This window comes from Suncus etruscus, chromosome 18, assembly GCF_024139225.1.
Source record: "Suncus etruscus isolate mSunEtr1 chromosome 18, mSunEtr1.pri.cur, whole genome shotgun sequence".
Classification (NCBI taxonomy): domain Eukaryota; kingdom Metazoa; phylum Chordata; class Mammalia; order Eulipotyphla; family Soricidae; genus Suncus; species Suncus etruscus.
In genome coordinates, this window is record NC_064865.1 from 45,254,282 (window position 1) to 45,278,913 (window position 24,632).

The 24,632-nt window shown below is 43.8% G+C and overlaps 1 protein-coding gene across 1 annotated transcript in view; it reads right to left on the reverse strand.

The window, feature by feature from the left end:
• DTNBP1 (dystrobrevin binding protein 1) overlaps nt 1-24,632 on the reverse strand; it is a 133,987-nt gene that overhangs the window by 61,522 nt on the left and 47,833 nt on the right. Inside the window, exon 6 of the mRNA XM_049765272.1 lies at nt 15,416-15,548. Within this exon, the coding sequence (XP_049621229.1) occupies nt 15,416-15,548 (133 nt within the window). The remainder of the gene's footprint in view (nt 1-15,415; nt 15,549-24,632) is intronic.

The window sequence follows — 24,632 nt, forward strand, 5'->3', positions numbered from 1 at the left end:
GTCAGCAGCAGGAAGAGAGCTACGTGCTGGTGTGGGTCAGAAAGAAGGTGTTTCTTTTCTTTTTTTTTTTTTTTTTGTGGTTTTTGGGTCACACCCGGCAGTGCTCAGGGGTTACTCCTGGCTCCATGCTCAGAAATTGCTCCTGGCAGGCACGGGGGACCATATGGGACGCCGGGATTTGAACCGATGACCTTCTGCATGAAAGGCAAACACCTTACCTCCATGCTATGGCTCCGGCCCCGGTGTTTCTTTTTTTGTTTGTTTGTTTTTGGGGCACATCGGGCAGCGCTCAGGGGTTACTCCTGGCTCTATGCTCAGAAAACGCTCTGGCAGGCTCCGGGACCATATGAGATGCTGGGGTTTGAAACACCATCCTTCTGCATGCAAGGCAAACGCCTTACCTCCATGCTATCTCTCCGGCCCCCAAAGGTGAGTTTCTAACTAAGTGAACACTTAGGAAGAGGAATTGATTCCAGAGGGCCTTGTGCAGGACTCAGTTTGAGACTCAATGAATCTTCTAGAAGGCTGATAATACTGAGAAACTGATTTCAATTCCCCATTGTCTATGGATTTCTACTCTCTTCCCTTCTTCCCCTGCAACCCCAATTTCAACAAAAACTTACAGAGCCTCAGACACTCAAGAATGTTAATATAATCATGAAAAAACACTAGGTTAGATGTATATACATATTATAGCCTCTAGGAACTTGGGTGAGAGAGAAACATAAAGCAGTAATTAGAAATTAATATTACAGATAATTGCTTTTGGTATAATGATACATTGAGAATTCTCTAGAAATCAAGAAGCAGCAGTTCATACACTTTTCTGATAGAAAGGGTTAGTTGGAGAAGCAAAGATAGAGCTGCATTTTGGAGAAAATTATAAATGATGAAAGGAAACGTTTATTAAGAACGTAGAAGCCAGGGACACAGCTCAAGTAGCAGAGGACATAATTAATGTGTGCAAGTCCCAAGTTCAATCCTTTGCACCATATGTACCCCCAAACCCCAGTCTTGGTGGCCCACAGCACCCATGATTTAGAAATCATGATTATCAAGCAGCTGAAGAAACATAAAGAATATCTACCTTGGGGCTGGAGTGATAGCACAGCGGTAGGGTGTTTGCCTTGCATGCAGCCAACACAGCACGCACCCTGGTTGAATTCCCGCCACCCCATATGGTTCTCAAGTCTGCCAGGAACAATTTCTGAGAGCAGAGCCAGGAGTAAGTAACCCCTGAGTGCTGCCGGGTATGACCCAAAGACCCCCCCAAAAAATGTTTCTTTTTGACTTTTATGACTTTAAGGTCATAGGCATAGCACAGTGAGTAGGTGGCTTGCCTTGCAAGTAGCTAACCCAAATTCTATTCCCAAAACTACACTGTGGCTCCCCAAGTCCCACAGGAAATGATCCTTAACACAGAGCCAGAGTCCTAAGAACTGCCCCTCCGACCCCCAACCAAACAATAAAGAGAAAATAAATTCCATGACTTCATTTTTCCTAGCAACTGAGTAATATTCCATGGTACATAGTTATCCACTCATCTATTCTCAGGCACCTGGGTTGTTTCCAGATTCTGGCTACTGTAAACAGTGCTGTGACAAACATAGGAATGCAGAGGGTTTTTCTGCATGATGTTTTGGGGTTCCTAGGGTATATCCCTAGGAGTGGTATTGTGGATCATCTGGATCAATTTCTAGTTTTTTGATAAATATCCATTTTGTTTTCCAAAAGGGCTGGACCATTTGACCAGCAATGGATGAGAGTTCCTTTCTCCCCACATCTACACCAGGATTGGTTGTTCTGGTTTTTGTAATGTGTACAGTCTTTGTGGTGTGAGATGATATCTCGTTGTTTTAATTTGCATCTCCCTGATAACTAGTGATGTGGAGCACTTTTTCACGTGCCTTTGGACCATCTGTACTTCTTTGAGGAAATGTCTGTTCATTTCTTCTCCCTATTTTTGCATGGTGTCAAAAAGGTAGGAGTGAAAAAGAAGAGAGGGTGGGGAGTAAGGGAGAGAGAGGAGAGAAGAGAGAGAGAGAGAGAGAGAGAGAGAGAGAGAGAGAGAGAGAGAGAGAGAGAGAGAAGTAAAGTGCCTTCCCCCAGGGACAGGTGTGTGTGTGGGGGGGGGAACTGGGGACATTGGAGGTGAAAATGTACACTGGGGAAGGGTGGTATATATTCTATGACAGAAACTCAATCATGAACAGTTTTGTAACCATGGTGCTTAATAAAGTTTAATTATTAAAATAATAATAAAAATAAAGAGAGAATATCTGCTTCTTTATAGGTGCCCTTGCTGGAACTATAGAGAATTTCATACTTTATACAAATTGTGTGCATAGAATATCTCACTTGAAAAGTCGTTTACCACTTGCATTTCTGTAAATGCAAGTATTACTTTTCATACTTTAATCATATTTCCAGATCAAATGGAGCTAAAATGCCCTTTAGACTGTACCAAATTTTCAAATTTACGCCATTCAGCAAATGCCTTTATAAAATTGAGCATAATAAACCCTGAAACCAAAACACTCAACAAACAACCACAGACTCAAAGTCTAAAAAGATTTTGAAACGGTGAAACTGCTATTTAATCATTTTTCTCTCCAGGGTTTGAATTATGAGGGCAGAATTTTTTTTAAAGGCACAAAAATAAATGAAACTATGGAACTTGTAAGAAGTATATTAAATCGGTCTATGTATAAAAATCAACTAAATCAGACCCACAGATGCAAACGTAATAGATTGGAACCAATGGGTAAATATCTCCATAAATGCAATCATCTCGCAGATGGAAAACACTTTCTCTGAATATTAAACTGCTTCCCTAGAGCAAACCCATGACAGAAAGTTAACATGGTGAGTCTAAATGGCAAAATACCACATTCAAAATGTCAATTGCAAAATCAACTGTAATCCTATTCTTCGCATTTGATAATATTTAGGGGAATTATTTTTAAAGTGCGACCAGTGACACTTTATTCTTGGGTCCCTTGAAGAGCATACCTTCATTGTGCCTGGATTCTATCACCATGACTACTTGTTCACAGGAAATGTCACCTGGTTCTCTTCCAAAAAGCACAGGTCACCGTTCTTTATGATGAAGCCTGTGGTTTCTCAGCATCCCTATAGCTCAAAAGTGAGCCACCAGTCAGGAAGGAAGGGCCTGTGATTGGTTAGACACAGAGGCGAACTGGGAGGGGCGGGCACTGCGGGGAAAGAGGTGGCTTTCCAGTTTTAGGTACCCTATCTTCAAGCTGTCTTTACAAGCAGAATAAATGTCTTCTCTGCTGTCATTTATTGTGCCTGGAGGAGTGTTAAAATAACTTTATAAGTATTGTATGAAAAAGAAAACCTCCTGTATAGCTAAATATCATAAAATCTGTACTAAAATCTTATTTTATATTACACACATATATGTAAAAAACTTACATAAGTATACCTATATGTTAGATTTTTTAAATCTTAGTCATGGTGATGTACGATCTTTTGTTGTTGTTTTTGGGTCACACCCTGCGGTACTCAGAGGTTGGTTACTCCTGGCTCTGCTCAGAAATCGCTCCTGGCAGGCTTGGGGGACCACATGGGATGCCAAGGATTGAACCTGAACCTGTCCCAGGTTGGCTGTGTGCAAGGCAAATGCCCTAGTGTTGTGCTATCGCTTTGGCCCCTGATGTACCATTTTTACAATACTGTTAATGAGAGGGTTTTGTGACTATAACACAATACCACAATCCCCACCAAGAAAGCTCATTCCTTTCCACCGTTATCTCAGGGTCCAGACACCCCCCCACCTGACCTCCACAGTCATCTCCCTGTTTCACCCCTTCTTACTGCCATAGTAAAGTTGGTTCTGTAGATCTGTGCTTTTGTTCTGTTGCTTTGGCCTTTGTTATTCTCCTACTATGTTTCTTTATATCCCCACAGTTGTGTCTCACTCTATACCTGTCTCTCCTACAGCTGACATCACTCACTACGAGGTACATTACCAGACTACATATGTTTCACCCTCAGCCTGGTTTGGATTATTTCATGCACGACCCTGACTCAGACTCATTCACCTGGGGCTGGAAATATGGAAGGTGGAGTGATTTTACAATCCACAATGCAGCTTATGAGCCAACCACTTCCTATCCAAGTCATCTGTCCTCCTAGGGAATAACCAGAGAGTCACATCGTAAACTACCAAGCCACTACTGCACACTCAGGTCATGAAACTTAAAGAGTAAGGGCCACACATTGGGACAACATCTGGGTCCACTCAGCCCTGTAGAAGCACATTCTTTCTAGAAAACTACTGAAAACAAAGCTGAAAATCATCTTTTTTGTGTGAACAATGTAGTGGAGACACACAAGACTCTGCTGGCGGGTGTGGGCGGAGTTCTGTGTAAAAGCATCATTACCAGGAAGGAGGACTCCTCAAAAAAAATAACAGTTTGGAAAAAAGAAAACCCCAGCATGCCCTTGACAACTTGTGCTATTCAAACTCAGGCCTGCTCTTCACTCTCTGATTACTGGAAATGCACAGTCATTAGTCCAAGCTGCTAATTGGGCAAAGTCTGTTTTACTATAAAGTTATTCAGAGAATTCAACGATTTTAGCATTAGTAATTAGGATCTCCCACCCAACTGCATTTCTGACTTTTTGACAAATCCCTTTGATCCATACTTTCCTAGTAGCCTGTGTGTGGAGACTACACAAGGATATATTAGACTTTCAAGTCAGAAAACACAAGTCTGGCAGTCTGCCACTTTCTGGCTCTGAAACTCCTCACAAATTAATCTCCTCCAGTATCATTTTTTTTTTCTTTTTGGGCCACACTCGTTGATGCTCAGGGGGTAACTCCTGGCTATGTGCTCAGAAATCGCTCCTGGCTGGGGGGACCATATGGGACGCTGGGGAATCAAACCACGGTCCATCCTAAGTTAGTACATGCAAGGCAAATGCCCTACCGCTAGTGCCACTGCTCCGGCCCCAACTCCAGTATCATTTTTTTCTTGTGGCAAATCCTCATTTTGAGGCTTCTCTGAGCTGATTGAAACTAAGGTTGTTTTAAGCAATGACTCTGGTGCATTGCATGTATTCAGAAATGCTGTCATTCTAGAATTAATATGTGATCATCATGTCTTCCTTTGTTGAATTAAATGTTAACTATGAAGTCCTAGTGTGGAGTATGGATGGATGATGAGGCCTTTCTTGGCCCAGCCTGTTGCCTGCAAGCCCATAAGCCCGTGGGCCTGTAGGTACAGAGTGACTGGGAAGAAATGATCCACAGGCAGTCACATAAAGTTTCAGGAGACATCCAGCTTTATTACAAGACCCTAACCGCCAGGTGCATATTCTTCACATGGCCTCTAAGCTAAGCAGCCTCTCTACATCCAACCTGTGTCTCTAATCTGCTTCCTTGCTGCATCTACCTACCACTGTCCCCTTGCTGTATCTGCCACTCTCCCCCCCCCCAACACCTTCATTAACTACCACAGACCCCTCCCAGCTGTGGGAGGGTCTCACCATCCAGGTGATATAGGCAGGAAATTGGGGGAGGGTTAGCATTCCTTCACCTGATGATGGTGAAAAATCTTAACCAAAAGTGAATACTCTGACAGACTATAAAGAATTAGTGTTTGTCTCACACACAGCCACACCCAATTCTATCACTGGCACCACATATGAAGTCCCTGAGCACTTCGGGGAATAATCCTTGAGTGCAGAGCTAGGAGTAAGCCCTGACACTTCTAGGTGTGGTCCAAATTCCACCTCTGGACAACAACAAAAATGAACCTTAATACTACAATAAATGGACTGGAGACAATATTAATTAGGAGATTATTACTATCATTGAGGCTGCAATGATTTCGGCTGAGCTAGAACGTAGGAAAAGATCAGAGAAGGCAGAAAGGCAAGAACAGACTAAAAAACATTGGGCTGACAGAGATGAGAGAACAGACGGTGGTACTTAAGTCTTTGCCTATTCCATCTCTAGTGAGGACCAGTCCAGAACATCAGAAAAGTGAGAAGAGGAAAGTAAGGAAGGAAGGAAGGAAGGAAGGAAGGAAGGGAGGGAGGGAGGGAGGGAGGGAGGGAGGGAGGGAGGGAGGGAGGGAGGGAGGAAGGAAGGAAGGAAGGAAGGAAGGAAGGAAGGAAGGAAGGAAGGAAGGAAGGAAGGAAGGAAGGAAGGAAGGAAGGAAGGAAGGAAGGAAGAAGGAGGGAGGGAGGGAGGGAGGGAGGGAGGGAGGGAGGGAAGGAGGGAGGGAGAGAGGGAGGGAGAGAGGGAGGGGGGAGAGAGGGAGGGGGGAGAGAGGGAGGGAGGGAGAGGAGGGAGGGGGAGGGAGGGAGGGAGGGAGATGGGGGAGGGAGGGGGAGGGAGGGGAGGGAGGGGGAGGGAGGGGGAAGGAGGGGAGGGAGATGGAGGGGAAGAGATAGAAAGAAAGAAAGAAAGAAAGAAAGAAAGAAAGAAAGAAAGAAAGAAAGAAAGAAAGAAAGAAAGAAAGAAAGAAAGAAAGAAAGAAAGAAAGAAAGAAAGAAAGAAAGAAAGAAAGAGAGAGAGAGAGAGAGAGAGAGGGAGGAGAGGGAGGGAGGGAGGGAGGGAGGGAGGGAGGGAGGGAGGGAGGGAGGGAGGGAGGGAGGATGGAAGGATGGAAGGAAGAAAGAAAGAAAGAGAGAGAGAGAGAGAGAGAGAAAGAGAGAAAGAAAGAAAGAAAGAAAGAAAGAAAGAAAGAAAGAAAGAAAGAAAGAAAGAAAGAAAGAAAGAAAGAAAGAAAGAAAGAAAGAAAGAAAGAAAGAAAGAAAGAAAGAAAGAAAGAAAGAAAGAAAGAAAGAAAGAAAGAAAGAAAGAAAGAAAAAGAAAAGGGTTGTACCATAATTCTAGCCAATGCTCATCTGAATACTAAAATAACTGGCAGATTACATCTTTCTAAAAGCATTTCTGAAGAAAAGAACTATACCAGTATTTCATGAGAAAATAGAACAACTTCAAAATGATCCCCGGGGCACATAAGATTTAAAACGGTATTCCAAATTTAATAAGCTAATTACACAAGACTGAAAGTTATTGTGGACTAAGTTAAATTATAATGAAAACTAGAATTTATCTATCTTCAGAAAAATTCTTACCTTTTCTTTTATTTAAAAAGAGATAATTATGATTAAAACTTGCTGAATTTTAGTAAAGTTTTCTCAAGATCTATTATTATCTGCTACCAGCTTCAAATTTTTCCTTTAGATTATTACTGTCCATGTTAAAAGCAAAAACCTTCATAAACTCCAGTTATTTATGCACATCAGTAAACAAGAGGGAGGCAAAGTGCAGGGCAAGAACAACATTAGCCAACTAGAGAAATATTTATTACTTTTGCCTGTGATTGGGCCACACCTGGTTATGCTCAGAACTCATTCACTTCTGGCTCTGTGCTCAGGGATTAGTCTTAACAGGGCTTCAGGCACCTTATGGGCGGTGGGATGTGATTGGGGTTCATGATTGCAGCTACATGGCAAGATCCTTCATCTTTCAACATCTCTCCAGTCCAAGAAACGGTTATCATTTTTAGAGAATGAAGTCAGGACCTGAGTTTTTCATACTAATGGCAAACAGCCTGTTCAAAACAAGGCTTGGAAAACTTAAATTTATCGGTCCGAAAATATATTTACTGTCAGCCCAAGGATTTAATAACCTGTTAACTAGCCTGACTACATCTGTTCTCATGATTGCATGGAAAGTCTGAATCTGTCGAGATTTATTCTAAGAGACACTGTAGAGGAAGAATTTTTTGTTGGGTTCCTTGCCAATTCTTTAGCGTGGGTTTTATTTAAAAAGAACATTTAAGACGTGGGCCCAGAGGAAGGCCAGCAAAGAGAGCCAGCCTTGCACAGAGTCAGGCTCAAAAGTTCCTGTTCAGGATGGGCCGAGTGGGGAGGTTGAGGCAACACCAGTCACTTCCAGTCACCAAAGCCTGTTATGGAAAACACCACAATAAGGGCTTGGATCTCTGGTGAGACGGTAACTTGGGAGGTGTGAGAGATGGCACCTTCTCACTTGGAGATTAGCCCACATCTGGCACATCTGGCATTTCCCCTCAGAAGCAGCTCAGGTTCTTTCTCCTTTCTTTCTCCTCTCCTCTACCCCCATATTCCTCTATTTTACTTAAGACAAAAACTAAAACCAAAAAAAGATGTGTGGGGAGCCATGGCCAGGACATGTCACCCCTGGGTTTTACCCCCAGAGCAAGCAACATAGCAAAAAGGAACTAAAAGGAAATGGAGAAGGAGCTACATATAGTACAGGGATTAAGTCCTTGCCTTGCATGTATATACCCCGGATGGACCCCGAGCACTGTGTATAGTCCCTTAAGCACAGCCATGAGTGAATCATGAGACTTGCAGGTGTGGCCCCCAAACAGAAGGAAACAAACAAGAGTTCATGCAAGTGAGGCCAGGAAGACAGCTCAGAGACTTAAGTGCCTGCTGTGCAGGTGAGAGGTGCAGGTTCAATCTCTGCCACCACATACTGTCCCCTGAGCATCCCCCCTAGGAACGAACCCTGACCGGAGAGAGCCTGAAATAAGCCTGGGGCAACTGCCAGGTGTGGTTCCCAAATGAGGCAAAAAATATGTGTGTGCATTTACAGCCAGGTAGTGTGCCAGCCCCAGTCAACACAATTCAGGGAAGAGAGTGAGAGGGAATACATGTTTTGTTGCTGGTGGTGGTTTTTGGGGGGCCACATCCAATGGTGGTGCTCAGGGGTTACTCCTGGTTCTGCGCTCAGAAATTGCTCCTGGCTCAGGGAACCATATAGGATGCTAGGGATCCTGGATCAACCATATTCAAGGCAAGCACCCTACCGCTATGCTACCACCCCAGCCTGGAATAAATTTTTTGTTGTTGTTTTTTGGGTCACACCCGGGAAGTGCTCAGAAATCACTCCTGGAAGGCTTGGGGGACCATATGGGATGCCAAGATTCGAACCACCATCCTTCTGTATGCAAGGCAAACGCCCCACCACTGTGCTATCTCTAAATGCTTTTTAAGTGTAAGATGCGATCAGATTTTTGTGAAGCCAACAGATTCACCCTGCACCAAGAAACGGTTGTCCTATCACATCCTGGTTACTGCATTGAAAGAAACAGTGACTTGCTACCAACTAATTACCTGGCAAACATCTGAGGTCTAGAATCTAACAGAGGCATGAAGTCAAGGGAAAAATCAGGGGGTTGAAATGAGTTTCTCCCCCTTTTGATGCCTTCCATGTCTCTAAGTGATTTTCTCTGACTTACAGAATAATTACAATAGGGGCTGAAGCAATAGCACAGCAGTAAGGCACTTGCCTTGCACACAGCCAACACAGGATGGACTCCAGTTCATATCCTGGCATCCCATATGGTCCCTCAAGCCTGCCGCCATGAGTGATTTCTGAGCGCAGAGCCACGAGTAACCCCTGAGTGCCACCGGGTGTGACCCCCAAAATAAAAAAGAATAATTACAATAATTTTCAATGAGTGATTATCTTTTTTTGTTTGTTTGGTTTGGTTTTTGGGCCACACCCGGTGCCACTCAGAGGTTACTTCTGGCTATGCGCTCAGAAATCGCTCCTGGCTTGGGGAACCATATGGGACGCCAGGGATTGAACTGTGGTCCATCCTAGGTTAGCACTTGCAAGGCAGATGCCTTACAGCCTGCACCACTGCTCTGGCTCCCAATTATCTTTTTTTTTTTTTTTGAGCCCTTTGTGCATGTTCATTCTAATACCTCAGTTCCCCAGTTTATTGTGATTGGCCGGTTCCACAATGATCTCTTATTTGCCTTTGATTAGATGCCATATATTATGAACTCCTCTGTTGGGTGCAAGCTATATTTTTATTCTGCAAATATTCTAGAGCTTTGTTTTGGCAGTTAATTTCTCTGGAAGTGGGGAGGTCCTTCTGGTGTTTGCTTTCATGAGCAGGGTTTAGTCGTGGGTGAACAGAACCCCCACCAAGGGCAGCCCATCCTCGGGGCACTTCCCAGTGCCTGGAGAAACTGCAAGTGTGGTTTTTGGCATGTGAGTAGTATGTACTATGTATATCAGGGGGTACTCCCCGAGCACTGCATGGGGGGGGTGCTCCCAGGGAATACATGCTGCTGAACCGAACCCAGGCAGCCTGCTGCATGCAGACCTTGTACACCAGGAGCATTTCCTCGGCACTGTGCTCTGATAGTTCAGCGGAACCCTCCATGGATTTGTGTCTTTTCTCTTCATCTCTCTCTGTCTCTCTTTCTCTCTGCTGTTAGGTACATTCTAGTTGCCTTGGGCTTCCCGGACCTTCAGCTCAAGTCAGTCAAGTCCTTCCTACATTATCAAGATAGAAACTGGGGGCATTCACCTCACTTGCTTTATATCAGGTTACTTCTCTTCACCCAATGTTCCACATCTTAAGAAAAAAATAAACAGGGCTGGAATGATAACACAGCAGTAGGGATGGGCCCGGGTTCCGATGCTGGGCATCCCATGTGGTCTCCAGAGCCTTCAGGGAGCAATTTCTGAGCACAGAGCCAGAAGTAACCCCTGAGCACCACAGGGTGTGGTCCCAAAGCAAAGACAAAAAGATCAAGGGGCCAGAGTGATAGCACAGTAGGTAGAGCATTTGCCTTTAACACGGCTAACCAGGGTTCAAACCCTGGCATCCCACATGGTGGCCTGAGCACTGCCAGGACTAATTACTGAGTGCAGAGCCAGGAGTAACCCCTGGGTACTGCCAGGTGTGGCCCCCAAACAAACAAACAAACAAGAAACATTATGTCACTTATTTTGTCTGGTTTTGGGAGGTATCAAGTGGGAGGATAAATCTGATCCCTCTGACTCCATCCTGGGAGGAAACCAAAGTCTACTCCAGTTTTGTAAAGGCGCTGCCTGAGGGAAAGTTCCAGCCTCTCTCCCTTTAGTGCCTGAGGAAACCTGTTGCACAATCTCTGAAGCCCGAAACTGCCTTTCGACCCCTCTCCTATGGACTCGCCTGCTGGTTCCTGATCCTTCTCACTCTGTAGAAAGCCCCTATAGGGTTGGCCTGGCTGCCACCACTCCTAGCTTCTAAGTAGAAGCATAAGCCAGAGGGACCTGTTCAGGATCGTGGAGGGTCAAGGCAGGTTATTCTCAAAAAGCACAAACTACAACTGAAAAGAGGCCAAAATATCTCAATGAACTCTGTTACAGTTTGTTTTCGAGATGTTCTAAACACAGTCACTAACCCATCTATAACTAAAAGATGACAACAAAAATCAAAAGTCTAGCTCCTGAGTATTCAATATAATGGACATACAAAAATAAAAGGCACAGAAATGAATGATTCCTTTCTCCAAATATGTCTAAGTAATTTGTCTCCTCAACAGAAGCAGAGTTCTCTTCAGCTAAGAGGACAAACATCAATGTCTCAGGGTGGGGAAGATGGGCTAAAGTGGCAGGAGGCCTGGGTTCAGTTCTTGGCATCGTAGGACAGGCCTGGGAACAAGTCAAGTGTTCTGCCCCCAAAACAAGAGCCAAAATGCAGAAAGCGAACAAGGGAAATGCAAAGTGAATCAGCAAAAAAAAAAAAAAAAAAAAAAAGAAAAGAAAAAAGAAGTGTTCCAAGAGTTTTGTATGCCCTAAATATATTTCAAGTCCAACAAGAAAACTGTTAAAGTTATGAGTCATTTATAATTACACAGCATCGCTGAAATCACACTGTTCTTCAGGCTATTTTCAGAGAATTCTGATGTTGTTCTTGCACGCGAAAGCGGAAGACAAAAGCTCCAGAGTTTGGAAATTGGAAAGGACTTTAAATTGACAATTATGTGTGATTTTTTTTTAAAAAACTCTAGCTATGATGAAAGGAGTCCAGTAAGCATTCCTAGGATGTTACGGCAGTCCTAGGAAGATGGAAATTTTATGAGGTTAAGATTCTCTATTTCCAGGCCAGAGAGAAAGCTCAACAGGCCGCAGCGCATGCCCTGGGCTTGATTTGTGGCATGAAGTCAGAAAAGAAGCCCCTGAGCACCACCAGGTATTACCACCAGTCTCCCCATATACACCCCCCCCCAACACACACACTAATAAAAAGATTTTTATTCCTTTCTGGTTTTTGGAGTCACACCTGGTGGTGGTGCTTAGGGCTGATTCCTGGCTCTGTGCTCAGGAGTCACTCCTGGTGGGACTTGGAGACCACAAGTGACTCTTGAGGGTTAAACCTGGGTCAACTGCTTCAAGGGAAGTGTTCCCTTATCTTACGTTTCTTTCAAACACTTTGATGCTTGTGCTGCAATTTGTGCTAACTGAACCACATTCAAGTGGAAACCAACGGTGAATGCATTGGCATCGTTGTGTTAATTCTACTTCTTCCCCCAGATCTGATCTGTTCATGATTCAGGGGCTTTGTGGGGTTTGTTTGTTTTTGGTTTTGGGGTCACATCTGGCATCGCTCAGGGGTTACTCCTAGTCTGTGCTCAAAAACTGCTCCTGATAGGCACGGGGGACCATATGGGATGCCGAAATTCGAACCACTGTCCATCCTGAATTGGCTGCATGCAAGACAAACTCTCTACTGCTGTCCTGTCTCTCCAGCCCTGGCTTTCTGTTTTCATTGTTCCTGATGGCTGCCTGAACAGCAGAATCCTGCCATCGCTTTACCCAGTGTTTTTCTCAAAGTCTTAAAGTCCATATAATTAACTAAATTTATTCCTCTTTCATAATCACACATTTATTGCCAATTTCCTCTCCATTTCCAAATCTATTAATTCTTAATTATAATTCTTAACTTCCAAATCTAACTGTAAACCCATCCAAACTATTCTTCTAAATGCTAGCTAGACAAATCCATATACATGGTTCTAAATTATTTACTTTAATTCATATATAAGTATTATTATTATTATTATTTGATGTTAGTGGTGGTGGTGCAGGAATTGAACCCAAGGTTTTATATGTGCAAAGCACATGGCTCTACTACTTAGCTAAATTTCTTGTCCAATATTAATTACTCTGAATAGATCAAATATATATTTAGTAGTTGTCACAAAATCCTACCTAGGGATCTGTGTGTTAGACCTGTATGACTAACTTTTCTTCTGAACTACCTGGCAATTTGGACTTCTGTATGAATACTTATCTTCTGGCTACATCTCCAGGGGTCCTCAAACTTTTTAAACAGGGGGCCAGTTCACTGTCCCTCAGACCATTGGAGGGTCTGACTATAGTAAAAACAAAACTTATGAACGAATTCTTATGCACACTGCATATATCTTATTTTGCAATAAGATACAAATACAATATGTGGCCCGCAGGCCATAGTTTGAGGACCACTGCTACACTCTGTGACATTTTACCATTACCAAGGTATTGTTCAACAGCAATGTCAGAAAGGGCCTGGAGAGATAGCACAGCGGTGTTTGCCTTGCAAGCAGCCAATCCAGGACCAAAGGTGGTTGGTTCGAATTCCGGTGTCCCATATGGTCCCCCGTGCCTGCCAGGAGCTATTTCTGAGCAGACAGCCAGGAGTAACCCCTGAGCAACGCCGGGTGTGGCCCAAAAAACCAAACCCCCCCCCCAAAAAAAAGAAATTGATATAAAATTACCAAAAAGAAACTCACTAGGGGCCGGAGAGATAGCATGGAGGTAAGGCGTTTGCCTTTCCCGGCATCCCATATGGTCTCCCGAGCCTGCCAGAAGCGATTTCTGAGCGTGGAGCCAGGAGTAACCCCTGAGCGCTATTGGGTGTGACCCAAAAACCAAAAAAAAAAAAAACAAAATAAAAAACAAAAACAAAAACAAAACCTCATTAACATGTTTTTGTGTACGTGAGCCAGAGAAATAGTACAGCAGGTAGAGTACTTGCCCTGCACCAGCCAACACAGGTTCGGTCCCTGGTATCCCATAAAATCCCCTGAGTCCGCCAAGAGTAATTCCTGAGTGTAGAGTCAGGAATAATCTAGGGGCACTGTGTCAAGTAAAATCTGTTGACAACCTAATTCCTTTTCCCTGTCCATATCAAACCTGATACATTGCCTAAAATAAAGCAAGAGCACTGAGCTGAACTCTGGAATTGACTTGATTGTAATGGAATGTAGGAGCCTGACATATCACACATTTTCCCCCACGTGAGTCTGATAATTTCAGAACACCCAGTTTTCATCTCAACCCCAGTACTTGAATGTGATAAGTTTTTTTGTGGGGGCCACACTAGGCAATGCTCAGAGTGTTACTCCTAGCTCTGAATTCAGGAGCTATTCCTCGAAGGTTCAAGAGGCCATGGGGGATGTTGGGGATCAAACCCAGGTCAGCTGCCTGCTTGACAAATGCCTTCCCTACTGACCTAAGTCCCTCAGGCTCCTGAATGTGATCATTTTTATAGGGGCCACAGCCAGCAGTCCTTAGGTGTCTTATTGCTGCATTCAGGCCTACCTGGAAAATTTCAGGGGGCTATGTGGTTCTGGAACCAAACTCAGGGCCTCACTCAGGCTAGGCAAGTGCTCCATGACTTGAATTACCTCTCCAGACCCTAGGATCACTTTACAGCCTCTTGCAAGTCAGTAGCCCAGTATTTCCAGTTCTCAATCGCAAAACACTCTTCCTGCTACCCCATCTGAGACACAGGTCACACATCAGCCACACACCGTAAAATCAACAGCCCAGTCTTGGGGTGGCTCCTCTCTCATGTAATCTAGTCTTCAGGCCCAGCCAGACTCCAATCCCATGATTTTTGTTTTCTTCCTTCTATCAGTAACCCCGGAGCTCCATTTCCAGCTCTGCCTAGCTCACGTGACAGTCTCATTCATTCATTCAGGACACCTGGACGTCCCCAAAGACTCTGGACTCCACCTTCCAATCCATCCCAGGATGACTCCAGAGCTGAGTTGAAACAGCAGCTCAGCCTGTGTAACCTTGAGTCTTTTCTCTCATTTCCATCCACTGGAGTCTAAGGAGCGGCCATTATTCTAACTCTTCTTACAGAGCACATCCTGCAATAGACGATGAGGATTTTGGCAACTCCTTATCACCCTCACTATAGGTGTGTGAGAAAGATGAGACTCCAGCCTGCTTGCCCCTTTCCTCTGCCTTGGCTCTCTTCTTCCTACTAGAGGAAGAGAGGGGACAAAGCTTCTCAGACATTTGTCAGGGGAAGAAACTGAGGCCGGAGCTCCTCCTTCCTGGGAAGACTCTGCTTAGCACACTGTTTCCTTCCTTCCGCCTTTTCTCCTTTTCAGAACTCACCTCTAAAAATTGGCACCAGCTGGCCAGCCCTCCCCACCCGTCCCAGATCCTGTTCTGGAAAGCCTCTTAATAAACAGGACATGTCTAATGAAACCTTTGTGTTTTATCAGCCCAAACTCGTAAAGGAGTGCATCTAACAATACGATGTCAGGCTGTAGGGCTGACAAGTGACTGTTGCACCCCATGTGCCAAACTTACCTCTTATTTTTCTTGTAATTTTCCAGCTGGTGGGCCTGCAAGTGCTTGTATCTTTCCAACTCACACTGGCCACACAGATCCTCTAGATTTAACAAGTCGTTTTCGATCTCCTCAAAACTAGCTTCTAAATTAGCTGAAAGCATATCAAGGGAAAAGAAGAAATAGACATCAGAATCTCTGATCATATACAGAAGAGTCCAAAAGTTCGATATTCAAACTGTTCTTTAACACACACACACACACACACACATACACACACTCTGATCACTGCCCAGTTCCTCCTCCGAGCTACAAAAGAAAGTAAAGACTGGCAGTACTTTACAGGTAGTCAGGACCTGGTTGGTACCTCTGTGGTCTTCTCAAATGGGCGACACACACCCTTTTCTGCATGAACTACAACTGTTGAGTGCCACTCCCTACACTCTCCAACGGCCCAGTTCTGTCACTTAACCTAATCAAACTTCCAAACCCTACAAGTTTGTTTTAAATCTATAAGCCCTGAATCACAAGGTTGCACATGGTCCTGAGACACCTCAATATTTTATAGTAATGTCAATCCAGTAGTATCACAGGAAATCTGATGGAAAGTTACATGGGACTCTACCGAGCTCAGTGGGCTTAAGCAGCAACATGGAAGGCTCAGCTAGTACCAACCACAGTCCAGTAAATCATGATGTTTTTAGTAAAAATTAGGGGGGGAAACCTGTTCTTTTGCATTTATTTAATGTTCTTTGGGGAGAAAGGAGTTCAAAAATGGACCTCAGAGGGCCCAGGAGTCCCTCCTGACAATTCTCAGACAATCAAGTTCAATATTTGGGTCCATGGATTAGTAACGAAGCATTTGGGGGCCTCAGCGGTGCTCAGGGGATCTTGTGGTGCAAGGGATCAAACCAGGGTTGACCTCATGCAAGGCTGCACCTTAACCCCTTTATTATCTCTTCAGCCATAGATAATATGGCTGTGATCAGAGCTTACTCCTGGATCCTTGCTTAGGGATCAAAACCCAGGTCAGCTACATACAATGCAATTACCTTATCCACTATACTATCTCTCCAGCCCCTTATAGTCTTTGTTTTGTTTTGTTTCTGGGCCACATTCAATGCTGTTCAGGGTCACTCCTGGCTCTGCACTCAGAAATCACGCCTGGCAGGCTCAGGGACCATATGGGATGCCAGGGATCGAACTCAGGTCAGCCACATGCAAGGCAAATGCCCTACCCATTGTGCTATAGCTCCACTCCCCACTCCCAATAGTCTTTACGAAGCTTTCTTGAAACCAAATACATGAAAAGCATACTAAGTGAAACATGAGAAACAGGGGCCGGAGAGACAGCACAGTGGTAGGGTGTTCGCCTTGTAAGTGGCCTACCTGGGAGGGACCTGGTTTGATTCCTAGCATCCCATATGGTTCCCTAAGAATGCCAGGAGCGATTTCTGAGCACAGAGGCAGGAGTAACCTCTGAATGCTGCTGGGTGTGGCCTAAAAATCAATCAATCAAGTTTTAAAAAAAAAGAAACACGAAAAACAGTTACAAATGGTTTTTTTGAGTATAGCTTTATATTTCATATATTTTTGGGTTTTGGGGGGGTCGGGCAGTGGCGCTAGAGGTAAGGTGTCTGCCTTGCCTGCGCTAGCCTTGGAGGACCATGGTTCTATCTCCCCGAGTCCTGTAAGGTCCCCCAAGCCAGAAGCGACTTCTGAGCGCATAGCCCGGAGTAACCCCAGAGCGTCACCGGGTGTGGCCCCCCCCCAAAAAAAAAGTATCACAAATATTTTTGGGTTTTTTTTGTTTTGTTTTTGTTTTTGGGCCACACCCGGTGGTGCTCAGGGGTTACTCCTGGCTATCTGCTCAGAAATAGGATTCGAACCAACCACCTTAGGTCCTAGATCAGATGCTTGCAAGGCAAACACGCTGTGCTATCTCTCCAGCCCCTCAAATATATTCAAGGTGCGATTTTCCAAAACCATGCTATTAACTGAGCTGAAGAACCCCAGTACCTTGCCTAATCTAATGTGATTTCCTAATGTGTGAACGATCAATTGTGAAATAATGAGAACACAGCAAACTAGAGCAACACAAATTATCCTGAATGTAACTTAATATTTGAGGTTTTAAATCAGCATTTGTTTGCCTCAGCACAGCAGATGCATATATCTCCAGTGCCCTGCAGCCAGACACAAACTCTTACTACACACAAATCACTGCACAGTTAACAGTGGGCAGGAAAGAGACTAAGTCAGCCCACTGGGTCTTTTGCTGTTGACCCAACTGGAGGTCACAGAGCACTGCAGCTTTCCAGGAACAGAGAGGTTGGCTAGGCAAGTTATTCATTTCAGTGGAGAAATCAATTGAGTGCCTTTGTCCCCTCGCTCGTAAAAGGAAGTCAGCCATCAAACCTGTGTCCCTCATAGTTTTCCACTGCCAGGGTGCTAAGTAAACTTCACGGCGGGGGACAAGGAAGGGTTGTTTTCTTGACACCAAAGATAGTTTACAAGGCAGAGACTTCAGAACTCGCACAGCAGCACGTCCAGATTGTGAACATTTGGAGCCAGAGACTGGGATGCAAGATGAGAAGGCAGAGAATTAGGGGAAGAGAGGAGGGAGGGTTTGACTACACAGCTGGCAGCACTAGGCGGGAGGCCATGACAAGGCATGAACGTGAAGAAGTGGCCTCTGAGGAGGATGAGAAGGAGCAGGAGGGCTGAGCCAAAGCTCTGACTCTCAGGCCTGGAAGCTCCAGCCCTGTTGTGGGGAAGGGGCAGCTGCATAGCTGACCAGTTGTGGCTCCACTAAAGGGCTACAACTCAATTACAGATCAGGGGACACCATTAGCAACTGATTTTTCGAACTAGCTTTCAGAGGACCAAGTTAAGATCCCACAGTAATGCCCCTAATGTCCATGCTCTGAACCATCTTGCCATTTTGGTGTATTAAGCTGCAACTTTTGACCTATTTTTGAATCATCTTTGTTTTGAATCCATGCATTTCTGAAATAAAGAAATATTGGCCTTTTTATAAATTTCCTATATTTTAACTTGACTGATGGCTGTGTTTATGAAAACAACAACAACAACAACAACAAAAACTCCCTCAATCTAGCTGGTATTGACTAGAACTGAACACCATGGATGGGGAGGGGGGAGGCAATATTTGGTTGTCAACTGCCAGAGAGGATCCTATGCTACCACCGTCTTCGGGGAACTGGCAGGCAAGACTCTGAGAAGACACTTCAAGCCTTTTTAATTAGAGGAGCCCAGGGGCCTGTGACAAAGCCCTGGGCTAGGAGAAGGGCAGAGAGAGGAGGAAAAAAAAAAAAAAAGAGGAAAGAGAGCTGGGTTTGGGACCAGGGTAAGGTCAGATTGAGGAGCAGGTACAAGGAACAAGGTAAAGGATAAACAAGATAAGGGCTAAGCAGTCCAAAAGGATACAGCCAAAGAAGGTTTGTAAAAATCAAGGAGAAAGGGCCCGGAGAGATAGCGGCATTTGCCTTGCAAGCAGCCAATCCAGGACCACAGGTGGTTGGTTCGAATCCCGGTGTCCCATATGGTCCCCTGTGCCTGCCAGGAGCTATTTCTGAGCAGACAGCCAGGAGTAACCCCTGAGCATCTCCGGGTGTGGCCCAAAAACCAGAAAAAAAAATCAAGGAGAAAAGCAATTTAAAGGGGAGGACCCCCTTTATGGCTGGTGCTGGACTGCTGCTGGAATGTAGTAATGTAGAACAAGAGGGAAGTAAAAATGAAAAATTTTTTTTGGTTTTTGGGCCACACCCGGCGGCGCTCAGGGGTTACTCCTGGCTGTCTGCTCAGAAATAGCTCCTGGCAGGCACAGGGGACCATATGGGGCACCGGGATTCGAACCAACCACCTTTGGTCCTGGATTGGCTGCTTGCAAGGCAAACGCCACTGTGCTATCTCTCCGGGCCCGTAAAATGAAATTTTACTGAAAAGAAAAATACAGTAACTCCAGGTTGCCTAGCCCTGTAGTTCAGAGACGTTAATCATGGGCTGGAGCAATAATACAGTGGGTAGGATGCTTGCCTTGCACACGGCCAACCTAGGCTTGACTGTTGGCACTCCTTAGGGTCATTTCCCAGAGCACACTAGGAGTGACCCTTGAGCACGGAGCCAAGAGTAAGCCCTGAGTACTGCCAAGTATGTCCCCAAAACAAAACAAGACATTAATCACATTGATATAACAATGCACCTACTACATGAGTCTGGAAAAGGCTGTTAATTATATATTCATAACAGTTATGAATCACTCTCTAGGTCACCTAAAACAATCAGTATATCTGATTATGGAAATCAGACAACTGGCAAAGTCTAAAACTTAATGAAGAAGTATAAGAGTTTTAAAATGTCAAAATTTTAAAACATTTCCAGGCCTGAAAGCCCCTGCCTGCCCTGTTGTGGGGCAAAATATAAGACGTTTTTGTAATAATGCCCAGAGACAACAGAGATGAGGGCTGGAAGGTCTGGCTCACAATATGAATGAAGCTCACCACAGAGTGGTGAGTGCAGCTAGAGAGACAACTATAGTGACAATGTGAATGAGTGAAAGAAGCAGAATGCCTGTCTCGAATACAGGCAGGGGGAGGAGGAGGAGGGAGATTGGGGACGTTGGTTATGGGAATGTTAACAGTACAGGTGAAGGAGGGAGTTCTTTTTATGAATGAAACCCAATTACAATCATGTTTGTAATCAAGGTGCTTAAATAAAGATAATATTAAAAATAAAATGCAAAATTGATGTATATAGTTTAGATGGGAGAAAAGTCAAATATATATATATCTTTATATTAATTGCTATTTAGGGTTTTGGGGGATTAAATAGAAAGATGAAAAGAACTGGTCATTCAGTCAGGGAACTAGCTAGTCAGATTGGTCCCAAAGAAGAGACACTCAACTCACTCTATTATTACCAGTGTGACAGTGTCTTACATTATCACAGCTAACAGGCTTGTTAAGAGGCTACTTCACTTTGCTTAGTGATAAGAATGAGGATACTAACTTTCAAACAGAGCCAGGGTATTCCTCTTGAACTGTAAGGCACTGCTTTGGGGGGGAGGGGGACTGACAAGTGCAAGCCTGGAGACTCCCCACCCTTGCCCCTGCAGGTGAGAGGAAACGCCTCACCTACAAGAAGAGGGTCACCAATATATGTTCCACAAAACTGCCAAAGACTTCAGTAGGGGGAAGCATATAAAACAAAGTGGCTACTGGGGCTGGAGCAATAGCACAGCGGTAGGGCATTTGGTTCGATCTCATGGCATCCCATATGGTCCCTGAGTAGGAGCGATTTCTGAGCACATAGCCAGGAGTAATCTCTGGGGTGGGCCCCCTTCCCCAAAACAGTAGCTACTGAAAGAGTTTTCAGGAACTAATTTCGGCTACAAACACTTCTGGTGAGGGCCTGGGTTGAGAAAGGGTATTGGCCTTGTCCATGGATGATCAAAACTCAATCACAGGCACCAGGTATGGTCTCCTGAGCCTGCCAGGAATAATTTCTTAACACTACCAGGTGTCACTCCCAACCAAACCACAAAAAACTTGAGAGAACAAAAAATGTATAGTTAGGTGTCATAAGAGAATTTTAAATGAATAATCCTGTGGATCAATACTGACCATGCTGTAAACACAACCTATGGGTCTAATAAGTCAAAATACAAAAATATTCATTTCTTTGCAGGGCAAATTTATTTCCCTGTGAGTCGCAGTGAGGGTCACGGTCTTCAACTTAAGATTCTCTCAGAAGGGAAGATCAACTCTCAAATGGCTTTTTAAAAAATATATATATAAAAACAAGACAATGACTATATACGTTCTTTTTACCTTTTTAACTTTTATTGGAACAGATGGCAATTTCCATTTAGTCTAGCTCTGCTGGCTGACGAAGAAGTTAATGAGGCCGGGAACTTAAATGAAGTCGATCCCTAGGCAAGCCAATTAATTTCTCACAGGGCGAAATTCCAGGCTAGAGACAAATTGAACTTGCTCCCCTATTTCATTCCTCTGTTAATAAAGTGGGGACCAGGTGAAAACATGAAGGATTTAGTACCAACCTGAAACTATTATGTGAGAGAGAGAGAGAGAGAAAAAAGAGAAGTGAGAGAGGAGAAAGAGGGAGAAGAGTGAGAGAGGAGAGGTGAAAGAGAGAAAGAGAGAAGAGAGTGATGACAGAGATATCAAATATCCCCCTGATCAGGTCACAATGTCTTACTCTGTGCTGAAGGCAAATCTATACCTCAAATGCTTCAAAAACTAAGAGCTCATGTTCTTGCTTCCACTAAATTCACATTTTTGTTCCTCCATTAAAAAAAAGTTCCAAAGTGGTTTGGGGACATGAAGCAGTGGTAGGGGACCTTGAACTGCACATGTAATACACCACAGAGTTTGGATCATGGCACTGGCCTTCACAGGTAGGACCCAGGTGCACCTGGATGCAACTCCAGTACCAAGTTTAAACCCACCCCCACCACTGGGCCTCTGAACCAAATATGGGACCCTGCCATATCGTCATAAAGATAAAAACAACAAGTTCCACAGGCTCCTGAGCACTTTTTTAGATCCAGTTTAAGTCCCAACTTAGCATTCAGGACCTATAACCAACTTTTCTAACCTTGTTCCTACTTTCCAATGATCATTCCAAAAGGAGTGTTTCCGAAATGTCTTCGCTGGCTTCCACTAGCCACTAGATATCCCTATTTGAGATCCTGCCAGAGCTTTCCATGTTAGGAGCATGAAAGAAGAGAAAGGAGAGAGGAGAAAAATAGAGAGACAGAGAGAGAAAGAGAGACAGAGACAGAGACAAAGAGGAGAGACAGAGAGATCTACCTTTTCCTCAGAATTCTCTCCCTCTGTACTAAGATCTCTCCCCCTGTGCTGAGATCTCTCCCCTCTGTGCTGAGATCTCTCTATCAGTGCACCACTGACAATTGGCCCTTGCCACAGGACCTGACTGGCAAATTACAGCTCTTTGTTGCTCTCATCTGTTTGAAGGATAAATAGGTATTTCAAGGGTAAAGAGCCTATCTTTACTTTCTGCCTCTAATATTTATGTGTTGAATTCATTTAATAGTAATTTATCTGGAAAACATGTTAAAATATTTAAAACATAAATAATAATCAAGAAAGCAAATCTCTGATTCTTACTCATCTACTTCACATAGTAAAGAGAGGCTGCACTTTGCCAAAGGATAAATATGGGCAGAGACGAAAAAACACTGACTAACACAAAGGGACTTTATTATTGGGGTGTCCAACCAGTAACTTAGAGCTACAAAGCCCCAGAAATTTTCCATTTTAACTCTTAACAGGCTAAATTAAGTAATAAAATCTAAAAAATTATACTGACACAGACTTTCTGCACTTTTATTTTAAAAACTTCATATATCTTCAGGACTAGATAGATAGATAGACAGACAGACAGACAGACAGACAGACAGACAGACAGACAGACAGATAGATAGATAGATAGATAGATAGATAGATAGATAGATGATAGATAGATATTAAAGGAATCGGGCACTTGTTTTGCATGTAGTCAACCCTGGTTTGATCCCTGACACCAGGAGCAAAGAAAGGAGCTAGGAACAGAGCTGGGCACAGTCAGGGATGACTTAACCTTCACCCCCAATATAATCTCCAAAGAATAAATATAAACATGTACAGGGTCTTTCTTCTAAAGCTGTTAACTTTAATTTTAAGTGGGCAGAAACTTGATTTCTGTCACAACCAGTTCCATTTCTATTATAAAGTGAGTTTGCATCGATATAGTAGTTTAGAAACCAATCATAGATCGTATGAATTTACGTCCGTGTCACATTACGCGACCTCCATGCATACTAATATACCGTTACAAGAGGCTCAAACCTCACCATTTTGCTCCCTTTAACAACAGCATATGTCTCATTTAGAGATCAGCGAAAAAGATAGGTAGAATTTTATTGTGAAAAGCCATCTGGGAATGCCTAACAGCTGTGCGGGAAAGCGCTTCACAAATCTTTGCGAGAAGCCTGTCCCGAAGGAAGGGTGATTCTGTCTGGAATTTTCTTTTGTGCCATTTGTTCCAGCTATATCTGCAGTGTAACTACTCATATACCAAAAATGGGGGGGGGGGGCGCGCGCTCAAATTAATTACTTCATACTTAATGAGTGCTTCCCCCCAAATAATTAGCTTCAAGGAACAAAGAAGCCCCCCTTGGCAGCAAAGCTATAGTTAACAGACAGGCCAGGTACTGAAAAACTGCAAGATTCATCAAATGTTTCCTTTACTCTTTTATGTAATTAGGTAATAGGTAATAGCAATATGGCAACAGGAACTTGAAAAAGTACATTAACTCAAGCCATTGAGAACCAACGAGGACACACCAGAGGAAATAATGAATTAATCTGCCTCTGGGAAGAACTTGAATTTTCGGTAGTCATCTAGACAATAAGAAAACTTTTTTATGAAACACTGAAAGCTTTGCTAGTTCTCCCACACTCCCCTTCATGAGATCTTCCCTTAAATTCTTAAGAGAGGAAGGCAAAAGAATTTATCGGGTGAGGTCAGACCAAAAGCTACACGCTTGGTAAATGGCTGTTTTTCACTTACCATGCTGCTACAGAAGAATTAAGAGGCTCTTTTGTACTAAAAGAAAGTAGTAGTCTTTTAAAGTAGTTCATAGACAATAAGCCCAGCCAGAGAGAAAATGAAGACAAGCTCCTGGCAGCTTCAACCTCCACTAAGCAACAGGATTAGACTGCCCTCTAGTGGAAGATTAGGGGTATTCAAATAAACATTTTCAAACATTTAATCAGTTTTATGATCAAAATCCACTATCTTTTTTTTTCTTAAAGACTGAGAAAGTGTATCGAATCTAGATGAAAACGTTCCATTGCCTGTGCATATACTGTATTTCTATGTACCGGGCACTACAAAATTGTCCACTCACCAATTTTCTGCACTTTTGAATGTTAAAACTATTTTGCAGGGTAAGTTAGCTGCATAATATATGCAATCAGAGCCCATTTGTGTGTGTGTGCGTGTGTGTGTGTGTGTGTGTGCGCGCATGCGCGCATGTGTGTGTGTGTGTGTGTGTCAGAGTTTCCCACTAGAATGACAACATCTTGACAGCAAGAACCCAGTTTTTTTCACTACCATATACTACATAGTGTGTGGCATGCAATAAACTCCTATCCTGGACAGCTGCTATCAGAGCTTTGACTGCCTGTCA